This window comes from Hemiscyllium ocellatum, chromosome 7, assembly GCF_020745735.1.
Source record: "Hemiscyllium ocellatum isolate sHemOce1 chromosome 7, sHemOce1.pat.X.cur, whole genome shotgun sequence".
NCBI lineage: Eukaryota > Metazoa > Chordata > Chondrichthyes > Orectolobiformes > Hemiscylliidae > Hemiscyllium > Hemiscyllium ocellatum.
In genome coordinates, this window is record NC_083407.1 from 66,327,385 (window position 1) to 66,344,433 (window position 17,049).

Genomic DNA, 17,049 nt, shown 5'->3' on the forward strand with positions numbered 1-17,049 from the left:
ACCAAAGATTTTAAATGGAAAATGGATGATCGCTGGAGAAAAACAAGTTTGCAGGACTGCAGGGAAAAACTGGAATGGAACTGACTTGAAGTTTTTACAAAGTCAGCTTTGACTCTGTGGGCTTGGTGGGCTCCTTGTATTATGGCTTTCTAGGACATTGGGCCACATCCAAATATAAATAACAGCACAAGAAAGTTAGAAGTGCAAAGAAAATAAGTTAATTTGCTTGTACTTTTGCAAAAAATGTAACCGTAAATACATGAATCTGATCTCAGGCTTCATACTTCTCAACCAATCTCATGAACTATCACCACAATAGTTGATCTTGTAACTGAAGTGCTGGTCCAGTGCTTAGTCAGATACGTACCAGCACAGTAAAATAGACTATCCTCCTCAGACCCCTTACATCCCACAGAAATTGAACTGACATTACATTTTTCCAATCTGAAAACTTCCCACTTAAGCCTACTTTGTTTTTCCTGTTCGACATACAAACTTCTAGCCAAGCCAATGTATGACCTTTTACACAGTGAGCTTTTATTTTTCACAAAAATCTTTTGTGGCATTTCATCAAATGCCTAGAAATGGAAGTACACAACATCCTTTGGTTTCCCTTTATCCAAAGCACATCACTACTGCAAAGATGATTAGATAAACATGACTTGCCTTTCACAAGACTATGCTGACTCTTCCCGAATACCTTAAGCTTTTCCAAGTGCCTTGCTATGGCTTCTTGTGTAAATGACAAAACACTTTCCCTATGTGGGATGTAAAGATAACTGGCCTGTAGGCTTCTGCTTTCTGAATAATGAAGTTACATTTGCTACCTTCCAATCTAATGGGTACACCACGAACCTGATTTTAGAAAATTAAGCCAATACATCATGTATAAGGAATGAGCTGCCAGAGGAAGTGGAGGAGACTGGTACAATTGCAACATTTAAAAGTATCTGGATTGATTTATGAACAGCAAGGGTTTAGAGGGATATGGGCCAAGTGCTGGCAAATGGGACTAGATTAGGTATGGATGAGTTGGACCAAAAGGTCTATGTCTGTGTTGTACATCTCTATGACTCTAAGATGCAAGTTTCATAAATTGAGGTATGTCATCCTAAAATGTTTCTATAATAACACTCAGAAAATATATATTTTTGGCATAATTGTAGGTCTAGAGCAGCATGGTGGCACAGTGCTGAACAGTGCTGTGTGACAGCACCAAAACTCTGGTTTGATTCCATCCTCAGGTGACTGCGTGGAGTTTGCACATACTCCGTGTCTGTGTGGTTTTCCTCCTGGTGCTCCAGTTTCCCCCCCCCCCCAGTCCAAAGATGCACAGATTAGCTGGATTGGCCATACTAAACCCAATAGTGTCCAGGGATGTGCAGGCTAGGTGGGCTAACCGTGGGCAATGTGGAGTTACAGGGATTGGGGGAGGCGGGGCGGGGAGTGGGTGGCATAGGTTGCTCTTTGGAGGGTCAATATGGACTTGATGTGCTAAATAGCTTCTTTCAACATTGTAGGGATTCTATTCTATGATTTACAGATGTAAGGAACTGTAGTCTGAAGTCAAAAAAATCAAACCACATTAACACAGTCTCCAATTTCAAGCCAAAGTAAATTCCACTGGTACGATCCAAATTTTTGGTACAAAAGCTCAAATAGTGAACAGTAACCAGCGAAGTCACCAAATCAAAACTAATAAAGAACATTAACAATGTCTAAGCCTGCACACCATAGGAATCAGTGACTAGGGCATGGGAGTTAAAAACCATTTAGAACTTAATTATTACACTAGATTGTTTCAGTTGCATAGCCAAAATTTATCGTACTTCTGTTGAAACAATTTTGTCCAAGAAATATGGAAACATTTCATCTTGAACATAAATGCATAAAACCCAAAACAATCCACTCCACGAACTAGAAAACAATCAAAAGATTTCTATTGCACTTTCTGCACTGCAACAGTAAAATGCAGTCAACTTAACCTAAGTTTGATGAACCTTATGTAAGCATTCTATAATACAAATCTTAACTTCCTGCTCTACTTTTGACAACCTACAATTAGAATGGAAGGACAACACTACAATTTGAGATCAGCAGAATCAAACATTTGTAAAAAATATCTCCAGAATGAGACACTGAACTGTGATTTGCATCATATCTTTAACCAAAAAAATCCTGAAATATCTACACATAGGCAGAAAGCAAAAAAAAAGTCAAAAGGAAGACATAAGGGGGTGACAAAGATTTAGTTTAAGGCATGGTGAGGATGTAAGAGAAGGAGAAATTTAGGAAATATCAGGATGAGGTGAGGTGGTTACAAAAGGGAATGCACTAAAATACACAAAGAAAATGCATTTTGACAAAAAGGAAAACTCTGAAAGCCAAGAAAAGAAAGAACATGGAAACAGAACTGTAGAAAATTCTCTTTTGTAGATAAGTTAGAGAACAAAAATGGCTTTTAAATTCAAGGAACCGAGGCACAAAACACATTCATTTTTGAAAGTTTATTTTAAAACTAAGGCACTGAGACTTGGTCAGTTCTGAAAACTTTTTTTTAAAAAGGTTAGGAAGTTGCTTTGCAATGGGTGACCCAGCTATACTTAAGAAAACAGGTAACTGCAATCAAGGGACTGACAGCACCCCTATAAATGTTTACGGATAAGATGTTTAGACAAATGAGTTTACGACAAGCAGAGTAAACAGAACGAAGCTGAGCTTGAATTCAGAGTTTTCCTCTTAGGAGAATCAGCCACCTATCTTCTAGCCCGTGGCATTTCCAAGCCAAGAGAGATTGCAGTTTTAGTTAGAACTGAACAAAGCTCACAACTAATGGGTCTGCGCCTGCACTCAAAAAAACTGTAAAGTAGTCTCCGCAAACCACAGAAAAGAAACTGGAAGGAGTCCTATAAGACAAACTTAAGTTCGGACAGGAGGATCATTTCTCTGACTGGAATTTCTATTAGGATAGTGCTGGGAAGCAGGCTGAACTTTGCTTTGTTGTCTGCTTTAATGATTTTTCCAAAATGTTTATAACTATAATCAAAATTTACTTCCTTCATCGCAAGCTGGTTTTCTGGTAGTAAAGAAAATTTGTAGCCTCTTGTGAATATTTCAGTGATTAATCACTGTATTGCCAAACCTCAAAAATTAAACACATGATCTATTAAACATATGATTTATCAAACTAGAATCAACAAATCCAAATTTGCCATCAGCTGGGATCATAAAGTGGGGGGGTCTGACAGGGCTGGAGTTCATTTCAAAAGACATGTACATGAAGCTTCTGGTTATTAAACAAGAGTGAAGTTTATTGACTTTCAACTATTTTGATTATGAAATATTTGATTAATTCTGAACTAAGAGCTTGCAGGTAAATGGAGGGTAGAAATAAAAGCAAGATCTTGTTAAGAATGAGACAGTCACTCTAAATGCTGGATTATTAACCAAGAAAGAACTTCATGTGTCATTGCTGGAATTAGCCAGGAATCATGAAAAAAATCTTGACTTGGAGAAAAAGAAATAAAGATTTGAATTGGAACAAAAATGAAAAAGGAAGAGAAAAAAAAACAAAAATTGCAAATAAAAAACTGAAGTAGAATGTGTGAAGAGCGAATACAAAATGGAAGAGAAAAAGACAAATTGAACTTTAAAAAGTTTCTCTCTTTGAAGGTAAAAGAAATCAGACAATGAGTCTTAGCCAAAGTTTAGAACAAGCTAGTAGTCGCAGCCCAAATTCTAATTCTGATTACAATGAGAGATTTCACAAGAAACCCATGATTTGTGCCTACATTTACAGAGAATAGAATTGAAAGGTGTTTAAAAAAGTAGCTGGACAAAATAAACTGGCTAAGGATATTAGGATTATAAGGTTGCAGAGTCCTTTAACAGGTATAGCTATGAATGTTTATGGCTGTCTGCCAGAAGAGCGCTCTACAAACTATGAAACTTAGTAAAAATTCAGTATTCACAAGCATGTCCTTGAAACGTATTGATTAAACTTTAGGACAAGAAAGCTAAAGCAAGTATTTATAGAATATGCAAGAGAAACCTTTTTGAGAATACAGAGTAAATCACAACTAAGGAAAAATGCAGAAATAGTATCCCAGTAAACCATATGCTTATCTAAATAAGTCTTAAAGGGTCAAAGATCAGAGAAGCAGTAAAGACAGTTAAGTGTATTTAGATGCTCATGTGGAAATTCACAAGGAAATTGAAGAAATACAGATTCGGCAAACGGAAGACATACCTGCTCATGGAGAATTTTAGGAAACAAAATTGATGTTTGCCGAAGTAGTAAAGGAGAAAGGCTCAAAACAAACTCATAAGCAAAATAACATGCTTCCAGTGCATTAAGATTGTACATGTTGAAAGTTAATTATTGGAATGGAAGTGGAAAAACTAAAGTTGTAGGAATGTTCAAAGAATTCAGAAAAGGATGCATAAGGAAATGAACTTGGCATTAAATTCAGCACAAAGTGAAAACGGTTTCATTACAATCTATTAAAAAGAGACAGAAGATTCAGGGGAGTCAAGAAAATACTTCAAATACTGAAGAGAATCAGACCACTGGCAATTCCACATATTTCATCTCAAAAGACAGATATTACCTTATCCTTCAAATTTGAAGAAAATGAACAAATATTGAGACACACTGGAGGAAATAAGTTGCTGATGCTGAATAATGATCCAATGTGTTCCAGAGGGGTTAACGAAGGAGAAAATATTAATTGAAAATGTAGATATAGAGAGTGTCAAAACATGCAGCACTGGAAAAGCACAGCAGGTCAGGTAGCATCCAAGGAGGAGAGTCGACGTTTTGGGCATAAGCCCTTGATCACGAATACAGTTTACCAATCAATTTCATTATACACAAAGTAGAGTGAATTAGTACATACAGAACCTAGCATTGCGTCGCACAGCACATCCTTGTAGAAGGAATTGTTTTTATCTTGGAGAATAACCTCAGGTTTAAAAATATTGGCCTCAGTAAAAGTGCTGTAACAACTGCTGAAATTAAAAAGAAACTGATGTTACAAGAAGGTCATCCTGATTTGTTTCATCCATGTGTTGTGATTAGATCTCAGGCATATACAGTTAGGTAGGAAGAGGAGAAATCTATCAGAAAAGAGATGACTGGCAAACTCAGAAATTGGACAGTTTTTAAAAAAATTATAAAAATGAAAAACAGACTGACAGATTTAGCCTATTTTACAAGGAGAACCTTAATCAAGGGAATTATACCAAAATGACTATTCAGAAGTTGAATCTTCTACAGTGTTACTATTTGAAAAACAGTATTAACAAAAAATGAAGCCACCTCAAATAGCAGCAAAGAGGAATGAGAAATAGTCCAACAGGTGGTAGATTAGGCGGAGTATCAAAAACATTCACAAGTGGTTCACAAAATTGCAATGGTGGGTCACTTGGTTATTAGGAAAATAGCACCAAAAATAAAGTATTTCTTATTAGCGAGGATTAAAAAAGTTTTACCAGATATACCATACATGCTAGGTGGTGGGGAAACCAGATCTATCGATTAAATCATGTACCTTTAATTCTATGGAGTGCTTTCAAAAACGTTTAGTAAGGCCTTCACGCAGATGATCTAGGACCACTAACTAAAACTAGGAGTGGAAATCAGTATCTTGACAAATATGGACATGTTGTCAAGATTTCCCTGAACAGTGCATTTGGGAAAAATTACTGCAAAAAAAGTGATTACAATTTTTAGACAAGACACGAAGTAGCCAAGGAAACAAAATTTGAACTTGGATCCGATTGCACAGCAGAAACATTAATTATTGGCTCGGGAAAAGATATTATACATCTTCAACTTATCCTCCACAAGCTCGAAGAGCATTGAAAAGATGGCAAACCTTAAAGACCACAATTGAGCTTATTATCAGTATAGTCCAAATGATTGCGATAAAGAAATTCCCTTGTCACTGCTTGCCATTCAAGACGTTCCAAATGACCAAACAATTCAGTTCTTTTGAAGTGACAAAGACACAAGACAGGAGGATTGCTTTTGGTTAGAAGAGAACTTAATACGCCAAAGCTCAAAACACTACAGTTTCAACTATGTTCGTATCTTTAAAGCTTGGAACAAAGCATGCAAGTTGGCTAAATAGCATGTGAAAACTGTTTAACAAAAAAAAAACTTGAGTAGATAATAAGGCCAAGCTCAGAACTGTGTGGCCGGAGACATGGTTTTGGGATTTCTACGAGTGTCTTGGAAAGCATTAAACGCAAGGTTCACTGGATCATGCCAAAAAGAAATTAAATGATACGGATTATGTACATAGTACTCTAGCAAAGAAAAGATAGCAATTATTCATGTCAATATGTTAAAGACATTAAGACGAGGTGGTGAATCATGATTTAAAAAGGTATATTAATGGTAGTGAAAGATATAGGGAATGCAAGTAAAATCAAGAACAACTGGAGAACAAATCAAACATTCAAAAGCTGACCTGCTAGTAATCAGAATACAGGGGTACTTAAAAAAATTAGAGGGAGGTATTATGCTATTTTCCAGAAAGCTATAAAAACTGTCTTATAAAGGCTAGTAACAAGGTTATAATCTATTGTGCCAATAAGTCAAAAAATATTTGGCTGCACATAATGCTCATGTAGATAATGTGTTAGATGTAAAATAACATCCTTACAGTCCCAATCAAGAGAAGTCTTCTTGAGGGGGGAGAAAGTTTACTAACAATGACAATGAATCAAGGCATAGTACCTGGAGCTAACCTATTGTGATAGCCTAATTGAACTGCACATCAAAAATGACAAAGGGATATTGGCACAGCCTACTGACAACAACAAATGGACTTGATCAACGTAGTCATGAATTTGGAATGAAACATATACCAGGAATTTTCCAATGGTTAACCAAAGTCATTGAAGAATCATGGAATTGCACTGTTTACATTGACAATTTAGTGGTGTTGAGTAAAACCAGAAGAAGCATTTAGTCCACTTGTACAAACTGCTTGATTTCAGGTACAAAAAGCTAATTTTGCCCCAAATCTAGCTAAAAGCCAATTTGCCAAATGAAAGTGACATACTTGGACCAGCATTGGTCAAGTTCAAACTGCATAAAGAGATGCAACAATTAGGAAAATTTTGGATTTTCTTTGCCCAACACAAAGCTTAAAGATTATGTAATATTTTGGCATGAGTGGATTATATAGGACACTTCCTCTGAACAATTTAAGAGCAAGTAAGAGCCATATGAAAGTTGTCCAAAGTAGGCTGAGAAAATAGACATAGCCAACAGAGAAACGTCAGTTAATGAGCAGCCAGACATTCCATCAGATACTTCATAACATTTAAAAATTTATTCCATTCAAAAAGAACATGACAAGGATGAACCATTTAAAATAAGATTATCAAGGTGTGATTATACATTTTGGCAGGAACATAACACCTGAATATTATTTAAATGAGGAATTTCCATAAAATATTGCAGCATAGAGGCAGTTGGGGCGGGGTGGGAGGGGGTGGGATCCACAGGTATGAGTCACAAAAAAAAACTACCCTGAAGTTCAGCAAATGGACAATTAGTCTTTAATTCAAAAGGAATGAAATGTTAAATATAGGTAATCTTGTTAAAACTACACAAGACACTAGTAATACCACATCTAGAATACTGTGAACACTTTTGGTACCTTATCCAAGGAAAGAGTCCAGAAAAGGTTCACTTAGTTGATTCCAGATTTTGTATAAACGAGAGCAAACCTTACTGAAAAATAATTCTTAGGAGACTTGATTCTTAAGTTAAGCATGAAAAAATTGTTTCCCATTGTAGGAGAATCCAGGATCAGAGGATATAATTTTCAGAATAAGGGACAAGCCATTTAAAGACAAAAGAGGGGAGTGAATCTGTGGAAATCTTCACTGTGGAGGGCAGTTGAGGATGGGTCATTGAATGCACTTGAGACAGAGATAAATTTTTAGCTAGTAAGGGAATTAAGGGTTGTGGGGTAAGTCAGGAAAGTGAGTTGAAGATCATCAGCTCAGCGATCTCATTGAATGATTCAGCAGACTAGATGGGCTCAATATAAAACATAGGTGTAGAAGTGGGTCAGTCAAAAACTAAGACATGTGAACTTTAAAATTAACAGAAGGCCAGGGAATTCGGATTTTATTCAGGAGTGAGCAAATGACTTAAAAAAGAGTGAGAAAATTGATTATGAAAGTAAATTGACAAGAAATAAAGCTTCTACAGATATAAACAAAAATAGTAGCTAAGTTGAATTTAGGACCATTGGAGGATGTGATTGTGGGACGGTAACATGGAACATACTAACGGAAAACAATTTGGTCTTCACAGTAGAGGACACTGTAAACATCCCAAAGATATCAAACAAGCAAGGTGCTAATGGAAAGAAAGGTAACAGTGTATAATGACAAGCAAAGTATTAGAAAAATTATTGGGACTAGTTGAACGTTTCAAGAACTCAGGATTCCAGAAAGGTTCCACCAGATTGTAAAATCACTAACAAGATGCCTCTGGTCAAGACGGAAGTGAAAAAATGAGTAATTTTCCATGTGGCAGCCAGTAACTAGGGGGGTATTGCATGAATCAGTGCTTGGAGCCCAGATATCCACAAAGCTGAGTGGGAAGGTGAGCTGTGAGGAGAAATCAGATGTTTCAGTTTAATTGGAGAAGTTGAGTGAGTAGGCAAATACATAACAGATGAAAAATAATGTGGATAAACAAGAGACTATCCACTTGGGAGCAAAAATAGGAAGACAGATTATCTGAACAGCGACAGATTCGGAACAAGGGAGGTGCACTGAGAACCGGGTGTCAGTGTACAGCAGTCACAAAAAAAGCATGAGGGTGCAGCAGATGCTGAAGATGGCAAATAGTAGTTTGAGGAGGAAGTGAGGACAGCAGATCAGAGCTGAAAATGTGTTGCTGGGAAAACGCAGCAGGCCAGGCAGCATCCAAGGAGCAGGAGAGTCGACATTCCTGAAGAAGGGCTCATGCCCGAAACGTCGACTCTCCTGCTCCAAATAGTAGTTTGACCTTCATATGGAGAAGATTTGAGGATAGGAGCAAGCCTGTCTTGATGTAATTCTATGGGTACTTGGTGTGGTCACATTGGGGCAGTGCATGCAGTTTTGATCTCCTTATTTGAGGGAGGATCTTAGTTTTAGTCTCTCTGTGGAGGGTGCAAAAGAGATTTACCAGGACAATTCCTGGGATTAAAACTTAACAAGACTAGTCAGGGTAAATGCAAAAAGGATGTTCCTGATGACAAATCTTGAACTAAGGATAACAATTTAAGGATATGTGGCAGAGGACTGAGAATGAAAATAAACTTCGTCACAGAGTGTAGTGAGCCTCTGGAATTCTCACCACAAAATGGTTGAGACCAAAACTTTGAATCTTTTCAAGGAGTTAGATATATAGTTCTTCGGAGTAAAAGGAAGGAAAGGGGTTTGGGGAGAATACAGGAACAGGGTTCATGAGATGAGTTACCAGCTACATTCATACTAAATGGAAGAGCAAGCTTGAATGGCTGAATGGCCTCCTCCTGCTCATATTCAGCCCATTATGTCTTTTTTTTGGGGGTGGGGATGTGTGGCTAGACCTGAAGGGCCAAATGGTCTGCTTCCACACTAAGGATTCTCTGATTGTGTGCGTCTGTTAGACAACCAGGACATCAAGAATAACTGAACAACCCAGCATTGCCCTGACAAATCCAAAGAGGAAAAACAAACCATTGAGCCCATATGTCCAAGCCAGCATATTTTTTAAAAAATCTCCTCCCAACTGAATTCATATAACCCCCATAACTTTCTATTCCTTTCACCCATGTGTTTATCCAGCTTCCATGTACATATAACTTGCTCTTCACTTCAAATTACTTGCGATAGTACGATCCACACCACTGTCTGGATAAAAATTCTTCTGAATTCCTTGTAAATTCACAGAACAATTATAGCACAGAACGTGGCCACCTGGTCCATCAGGTCTACACTAGCTTTCTGAAGGTGGAATTCTCCCAGTGTTATTTCCACCTTTCCCCTCCTATTTTCTTTCCACACGTCTGATATCCTTCAACTTTAGATAAGAATGATCCCCTGTTGGGTGCCTTGATTGAACCTGCCTCCAAGCCACATACTCATCGAGTGCATTGCAGTTCCTATGCTAGGGCTCACAAAAAGTGTTATGGGTGTACAGGTGGGCAGGACACCAAGTGTGGTTCACAAGTTGAAATTTTGCAAATTTTGAACACCCCACCATTCTCTCTCCTAGGTCTTCAAGCCTTACATTTGATAATTTCAACCCCAAAAAGTTTGGGGAACGCTGCCCTAACCAAGTGCTTGCATGAGTACTCTTCCCCACATTACCACTGCTTCTTTTAACTGCTTTAAATCTGTGCTTTTTGGTTTTCGATCTAGATTAGATTAGATTCCTTATAGTGTTGAAACAGGCCCTTGGCCCAACCAGTCCACACTGGCGCTCCAAAGATAACCCACCCAGACCCATTTCCTTCTGACTAAGGCATCTAACCGTATGGGCAATTTAGCATGGTCAAATTCACCTGACCTGCACATCTTTGGACTGTGGGAGGAAACCCAGCACCCAAAGGAAACCCACCCAGACACAGAGAGAATGTGCAAACTCCACATGGTTGCCAGAAGCTGGGCACTGAGCCACTGTGCCACCCCGCGAACAGGATTTATGAATGACTAGTCTGCATTACTACAGGATAAGGGTTATTTCAGGATTAGTTCAGAAGGGTATCATGGTCAGCACAGATATGGCAGGTTGTTCCTGTGCTGGATTGTTCTATGTTTTATTTTGCAATGAGACACAAAGCAGGAAACTACAAGTTAGCCTAACCTGTTCTGGGAAAATGCTACAGTAAATTGAGGAAATAGTACAGTACATAGAAAAGCAGAAATTGGAGAGTCAGGACTAACTGGCCTTTTTCAGGTGAAAACATTTAACTAAAGGAGCACCAGCAGGATCAGACAGGCCCCTAATTATTTACTATCTATATTAATGACTTGCAGAGAAAAGAGTGGAATGCGTCCAAGTTTGCACACAATACAAAAATAGGTGAGAAAAGAAGTTAAAATGAGGACATAATTTGCAAGAGGATATAAGCAGGTTGTGTGAACATGCAAAAAACTGAATTTATGTTGGAAAGTAAAGGTCATTCACTCTAGTAGAAAGAATCAAAAAGGTTGAGTATTATTTACTTGAAGACTTCAAAAAAGTGCAGCCCAGAGGAATCTAGATGGCCTTGTGCATGAATCTCAGTTAACAAGCAGGTGCAAGTTTAAAAATAAAGCAGCAAATGGAATTTTGGCCTTTACTGGAGCTTAAGAATAAGGTAGCCTTTTTGAAACTGCTCAAGATGTTCAAGAGGTTGCACCTGAAGTCTGAGACTGCACTAAGATCTTTTAAATTTGTGCTACATCTACATTGCTTGGTTTGCATAACAAATTCATGTTGTGTAAAATCAGTGTGAATGGGCTTCAATGACTCACCACCACAGTATCCATCTGAAAAATCAAATACATGAGCTACTAAGCCAGGTTTCCTTCTGAAAACTGACATGTCTGGTTACGATCTCAATTAATGTTAATATAGTAGGTTGGCTAGAGAGTTTATATAGTTCAGTTTAGACTGAGGTTTTAGCCATTAGGACAGGGTATGTCCACATAAAGGATGAAAACAATAAGGATTGTTCTAGGTGCAGACAGACCTCTGAAAATGTGATAAGAAATCATATCCTGGAAAAAACTATAACCCAAGAAATGATCTGCAGTAAAATGCAAATGCTAAGGAACTTAAAACATAGAAAAATTAGACATATGGATAGAAACATTGTTCACATTTACTTTCTACTACTATCAAAACGGTGGATGAATGCATTTGGATAAAATCGCCAAAATAGCCTCAGTATTTCAACACTGGCATTACATGCAGTCCATACTAACAGGACAGGACCATGTCAGATGCAAAGAAAAGGTTAAAAAAAATTCAAATGGGCAGAATTCTGTCAAAAGCAGAACTTTCCCTACCTTGTATCAGGAAGACGACAGAATTGCAAAGTTTGGGAGTGTCAAAATCAAAGTGATAGAACGGGTTCCAGCAGTGAAGGCACTGAAGTAGCAATGAAATCAATATTGTTGTGACAAAATGCAATCAAAAGGATATGGGGTCTTGCACAAAGTTATAATGCAGACTTTGCTTTTGTAAAAGGCAAAACCTTGTTGCCTTTTCTATAGCTTTATCTAACACAATTTTACATTCAAACATGTATCAGTTCAAGCCTAGATGTTCTTCAGGTCTCACTGCATATGGGCTCAAACCATGTCAGTAGGAAGTATTGCAAGGGGCTGGACATTGTCCAGTTGTTCGTGAATAACCTGTCCTGAGCTTATGATGGCTGCTACGATGTCTCATTTCACATCCTTCTATCAATACTTTGGAACTGCATCTGTCAAGCAACTGCATGCACTCAGCTCTGTACTGGCCAACTATAAACTCATCCCAATTAAAAATATCATCCTGCTTGATTTCTTTATTGAAAGGACAAATGCATTACTCTCAATCACTGACACTAATATCTCAGAAGACCTTTTCCTTTATTACTTCCCACTTAATTACCATGCACTTCATGCCCTTTACAAACCAAGCTTTAGATTTTAAAAACTCTACTCTCAGCTTGGACCTGTTACTTCCAATGGAAAAAACGCATCAACTGAATGCTCTACAGTTTCACAATCATTTTATGACATGGAAAAAAATACTTCAAACCTGATTCAATGCACTTTACACTGTCACACCAAACTTGTTAAAAATCACAACACCAGGTTATAGTCCAACAGGCTTAATTGGAAGCACACTAGCTTTCAGAGCGTCACTCCTTCATCAGGTGATGACGCTCTGAAAGCTAGTGTGCTTCCAATTAAACCTGTTGGACTATAACCTGGTGAGATTTTTTAAACTTTGTACACTCCAGTCCAACACCGGCATCTCCAAATCATGACAGCAAACTTGCATCTCACTCCACCAAAATGTCTTGCAACACCAGAAACTTCGAACTAAAGTATTTGGCCATTCTTAATCAGGACAGGTTTAACAAGATCTCTATACAAATGATTGTGCACACAGGATCAGTTATGAACTACTGTTGATGTTTCTCTAAACTTTGCTATCAACTAAAGTTACTTAAAACTAACTTCAACCACACTTCTGTACTTCAAAACTGAAACAATGCACAAGTTATATGTAACAGTTGCACATTTAACTGGATTGCCAAGTTTAAACTATTCTCAGTGGCAAAACAACCATCTGCAACATCTTCAAGTCCTACACCATCCTGATTTTTGACTACATTCACTGTAACTAAGACAAAATCCTGCAATTGTAACAGCACTATTAATGTATCGACATCTCAAAGATAGCAATAGTTCAAGTCGTCAGCTCACTATCACCTTCTCAATAGGGAGAGAGAGAGAGAGAGAGAGAGAGAGAGAGAGAGAGAGAGAGAGAGAGAGAGAGAGAGAGAGAGAGAGAGAGAGAGAGGGAGAGACAAAAATGCTGGTATAGCTACTCATGCCCAGGTTCCATGAACTGATACAAGGCAGAAACACAAGGGTCGGCATCTTGATCTTAGCTGTATTGTGGAAAATACAGACATATCCATAAAGGACAGACAAATCATCTCAAGCATGACTGATCGCTCAAGTTTGTAAAAACTATGGCAAGATCTGGGAGGTAAGTTGCACACCTGATACGACCGGGGAAGTCACAGAAATGGAGATGGAGATTACAGATTCAAACACCAAATTTTTCAAAAACTGATTTAATTATAGATCAAATTAACAGAAAGCACTTACCTGAATTATGTGCGCCTTGTTGCAACTGAATGCTTGAAGAAGTGAATGAATTCACAGTCGCTGTCTGTAATTGTGGACTACTAACAGTTAGTGGAGCTGGTGCAATTGGTGTCAGTGCCCCACTGGATGCTACTTGGCCCAATGTGACAGTATGTACTGGTGTCAGAGTTATTTGCTGGGTTGGTGCATTCTGAATTTGCACATTTTGCAAGTTCTGGATGTTCTGCACTTGAAAGGTTTGCCAGGTAATTTCTCCAGATGGAGTTAATGTTGGGGCTCGTAATATTAGGGAGCCTGCATTTTGTACTACTTGCAGTTGAACATTCTGCAAAGCTTGCTGAGGAACGGCTTGTGCAGTAATTGGTTGTCCTGCAATAGACTGTATTGCCTGCTGTGGAATACTCTGAACAATCTGTGGCTGGACAGCAAATTGCTGATGTGACTGAAATTGAATTTGATGATCAGCTGTTTGAGAAGTTGAAGCTTGTATGTCTTGTAGCTGTGTTTGATCAACAGTAGCTTGATTTACATGAAGCACATTTGTTGCCTGAATCTGATCAGGGGTTTCAGTAGAATTGCTACTGGAGGTGGTTTGCTGCACATCAATATGGTCATCAGAAACAACCATGTGACTCACTGACGTCGTTGGCACAAACGAAGCTATACTAGTGTTGGCGTCACTAGAAGCTGGGTTCTGTACAGGTCCGGTAATACTTTGCTCATCTGTCCTTGCTGAGGTATCTATATTATTTATAGCTTCTGATGAAACAGGTATAATCATCTGGCTTGACGTAGTAATCGCTGCAGAGTCATTTTGATTCAAGGACTCTGAAGTAGGTGGTGTTCCAAGAGAATCAACATCAACATTTCCAATGGGCACAAAAGCAACATTTCCTGTCAATCCAACAGGAACATTGGTAAGAAGCTGAGCTTGACTAGGATAAGATGTACCACTGTAAGCTACTCCTTGAATTTGCACAGGGACATGAGTATTGCCCTGCTGTATCTGAACTGAAACAGCTGGTGACACAAGGTTTTGGGTAGACAGAATGTTGCCTGACTGAGTCTTACCGGCGATTATTGTTTGGTTGGTACCAGGAATAATTTGAATTTGGCCATTACCATCTTGTTGTAATGCTGTATCTGTGCTAGAAGAAGCCAAGCCTAGTTGTAAGTGCTGCCCATCACCAGGCTGGATTTGTGGAATTACTTGATATTGAACATTAGGCACTACACCAGTTGGAGCTGTGGATGATCCTGGAGCAACAGCAAAAACCTGTTGGTTCTGTAAGCTTTGTAGGACATATTGTCCACTTGTTGGTACAGAAGCAGTGACTGGAGATCCTGGTACCTGTCCAGTAATTTGTACATAATTACCAGCAGTATCTTTTGTTACAACAGTTGGTGTCGAAGTTATTAACTGCCATCCATTTGATGCTGCCAGCTGTGCAGAAGCCAAGTCAAGCGGCTGGGAAAAAAAAACATGATTTGCATTATCTTAATATAATCCAACACTACATAATGCAATAAAAATACAAACACTATTTTCAAACTGTGAAGAAAGATCTTTTGAGAATTATTAAAATTTGACCACTGTGCATTGATTTAAATGCTTGCTATTGAAATCAAAGAGCCATTTGCTTGTACTAAAACACAATTCTTATTTTGGTTTCATTCCCGAGTTCATAGCTGTTCTATCCGCCCTTAATCTCTAGCTGCATATAAAATTGCACATATCCAAATTGATAATCATCCTCTTCATCTTGTTTATGTAGCCTCCCCCTCCCATGTTAGTCACACAAAAGTTCATCACCAACCACGTCATCTCAGATCCTCCTTTTTATGGATTCCCACACAAATGTCATCAACCCTTGTTCAAAGAATGCATGCAACGCTGGGAAACTCAACAAGTGCTGCCAGTAATCAAATCCTGCAGAAACAAAGCACCATCAGGTCCTGCTCTTTCAGCCAAAAATGCTCTCTATTTCAGGAGTGGCTTCAGAAAGGTCTATTGCTACGCTCCTCCACATCTCCAGGAAGTTCAAAGAGTTTGCACAGTATTTTATCTGCCAGTTTAGACTAATAGTTCAGCTACCTGTGATTTCCCTCCCTTCCTCTACACCACTGAATCAAATACCCTACCTGAATCTGAACTCTTATTTCTCTATCTTGGTTGGTACAACATCGAGGGCTGAAGAGCTGTACTGCAGTGTAATGTTCTAGGTTCTTACATGCCCTAAGCTTATCTCCTGCTTCCTCGATCTCAAATCTAGATGACCCAATTTCCAATGCAGTCCTGCTTAAATTGCTTATAGGTATTTACCTCACGGACTACCATGTCAGAGTAATGACTTCAATGGGAACTGGGGTAAAGGTCAAGTTGTGATTACTGCAGCCAGTAATGTTAGTGAAAATGTAGTGAAAGGCTGGACAGCTGGGATTTTGGAAATATAGATGCAACAACAAAAAAAGGTTCGACTTCCAATACAATCATTCATTCAGGTGGGCTTCTCAAAGGGCTAGCATTTGTTGCCCATTCCCAATTGCTCTTGAACAGAATGGTTCACTAAGCCACTTCAGAGGATCAAGTTAATAGCCAACAAAATTGCTGCTGGTATGGAGTCACATGGGCCAGATCTTTGCGAAAACAAAAAATGACATTAATGAACTAGATGGTACTTCATGACAAATTTTGTCCATTGTCATGAGTACTGAGACTAGCATTATATTCCAGATTTTGAAGAGACACGCCCAGAGCATTAGCCTGGGCCTGTGGGCTATCAGTCCATCGCACTTCCACTTCAACAACATCCTGCCATGGTGGCGGCCAGAATTTGGTAGGGAAAACAAATCGACTGTACATATTAGATACTGACAAGCTAACTGTTCCAAAAGGAGTTGTTGAGCTTCTTCATAAGTCACTGAAAACTAAGCATGCAGGCACAAAAAGCAATTAAGATGGCAAGTGGCATGTTAGCCTTGAGTGCAAGATAAATCAAGTAAAGATGTCTTGTTCCAATTATCGAGAGCTTTGGTTAGACAACACCTGGAGCATTATGCTCAGTTTTGGTTGCTTCAGTTTGAGTGTGCTTGTGCCTCAGAAAGCAAACACAAGTAAGCAAGTGCAAGTGCATCCACGTGCAAGCAAGTTAAGAGAACACGAGA

The 17,049-nt window shown here is 38.6% G+C and overlaps 1 protein-coding gene across 3 annotated transcripts in view; it reads right to left on the bottom strand.

Annotated features, from left to right (window-relative positions):
- The window catches only part of sp3a (sp3a transcription factor), a 61,447-nt gene that overhangs the window by 31,929 nt on the left and 12,469 nt on the right, over positions 1-17,049 (bottom strand). For all 3 annotated transcript variants that reach the window (XM_060827311.1, XM_060827310.1, XM_060827309.1), the window contains one exon: positions 13,885-15,352. In XM_060827311.1, coding sequence (XP_060683294.1) covers positions 13,885-15,352 — 1,468 coding nt within the window. The remainder of the gene's footprint in view (positions 1-13,884; positions 15,353-17,049) is intronic.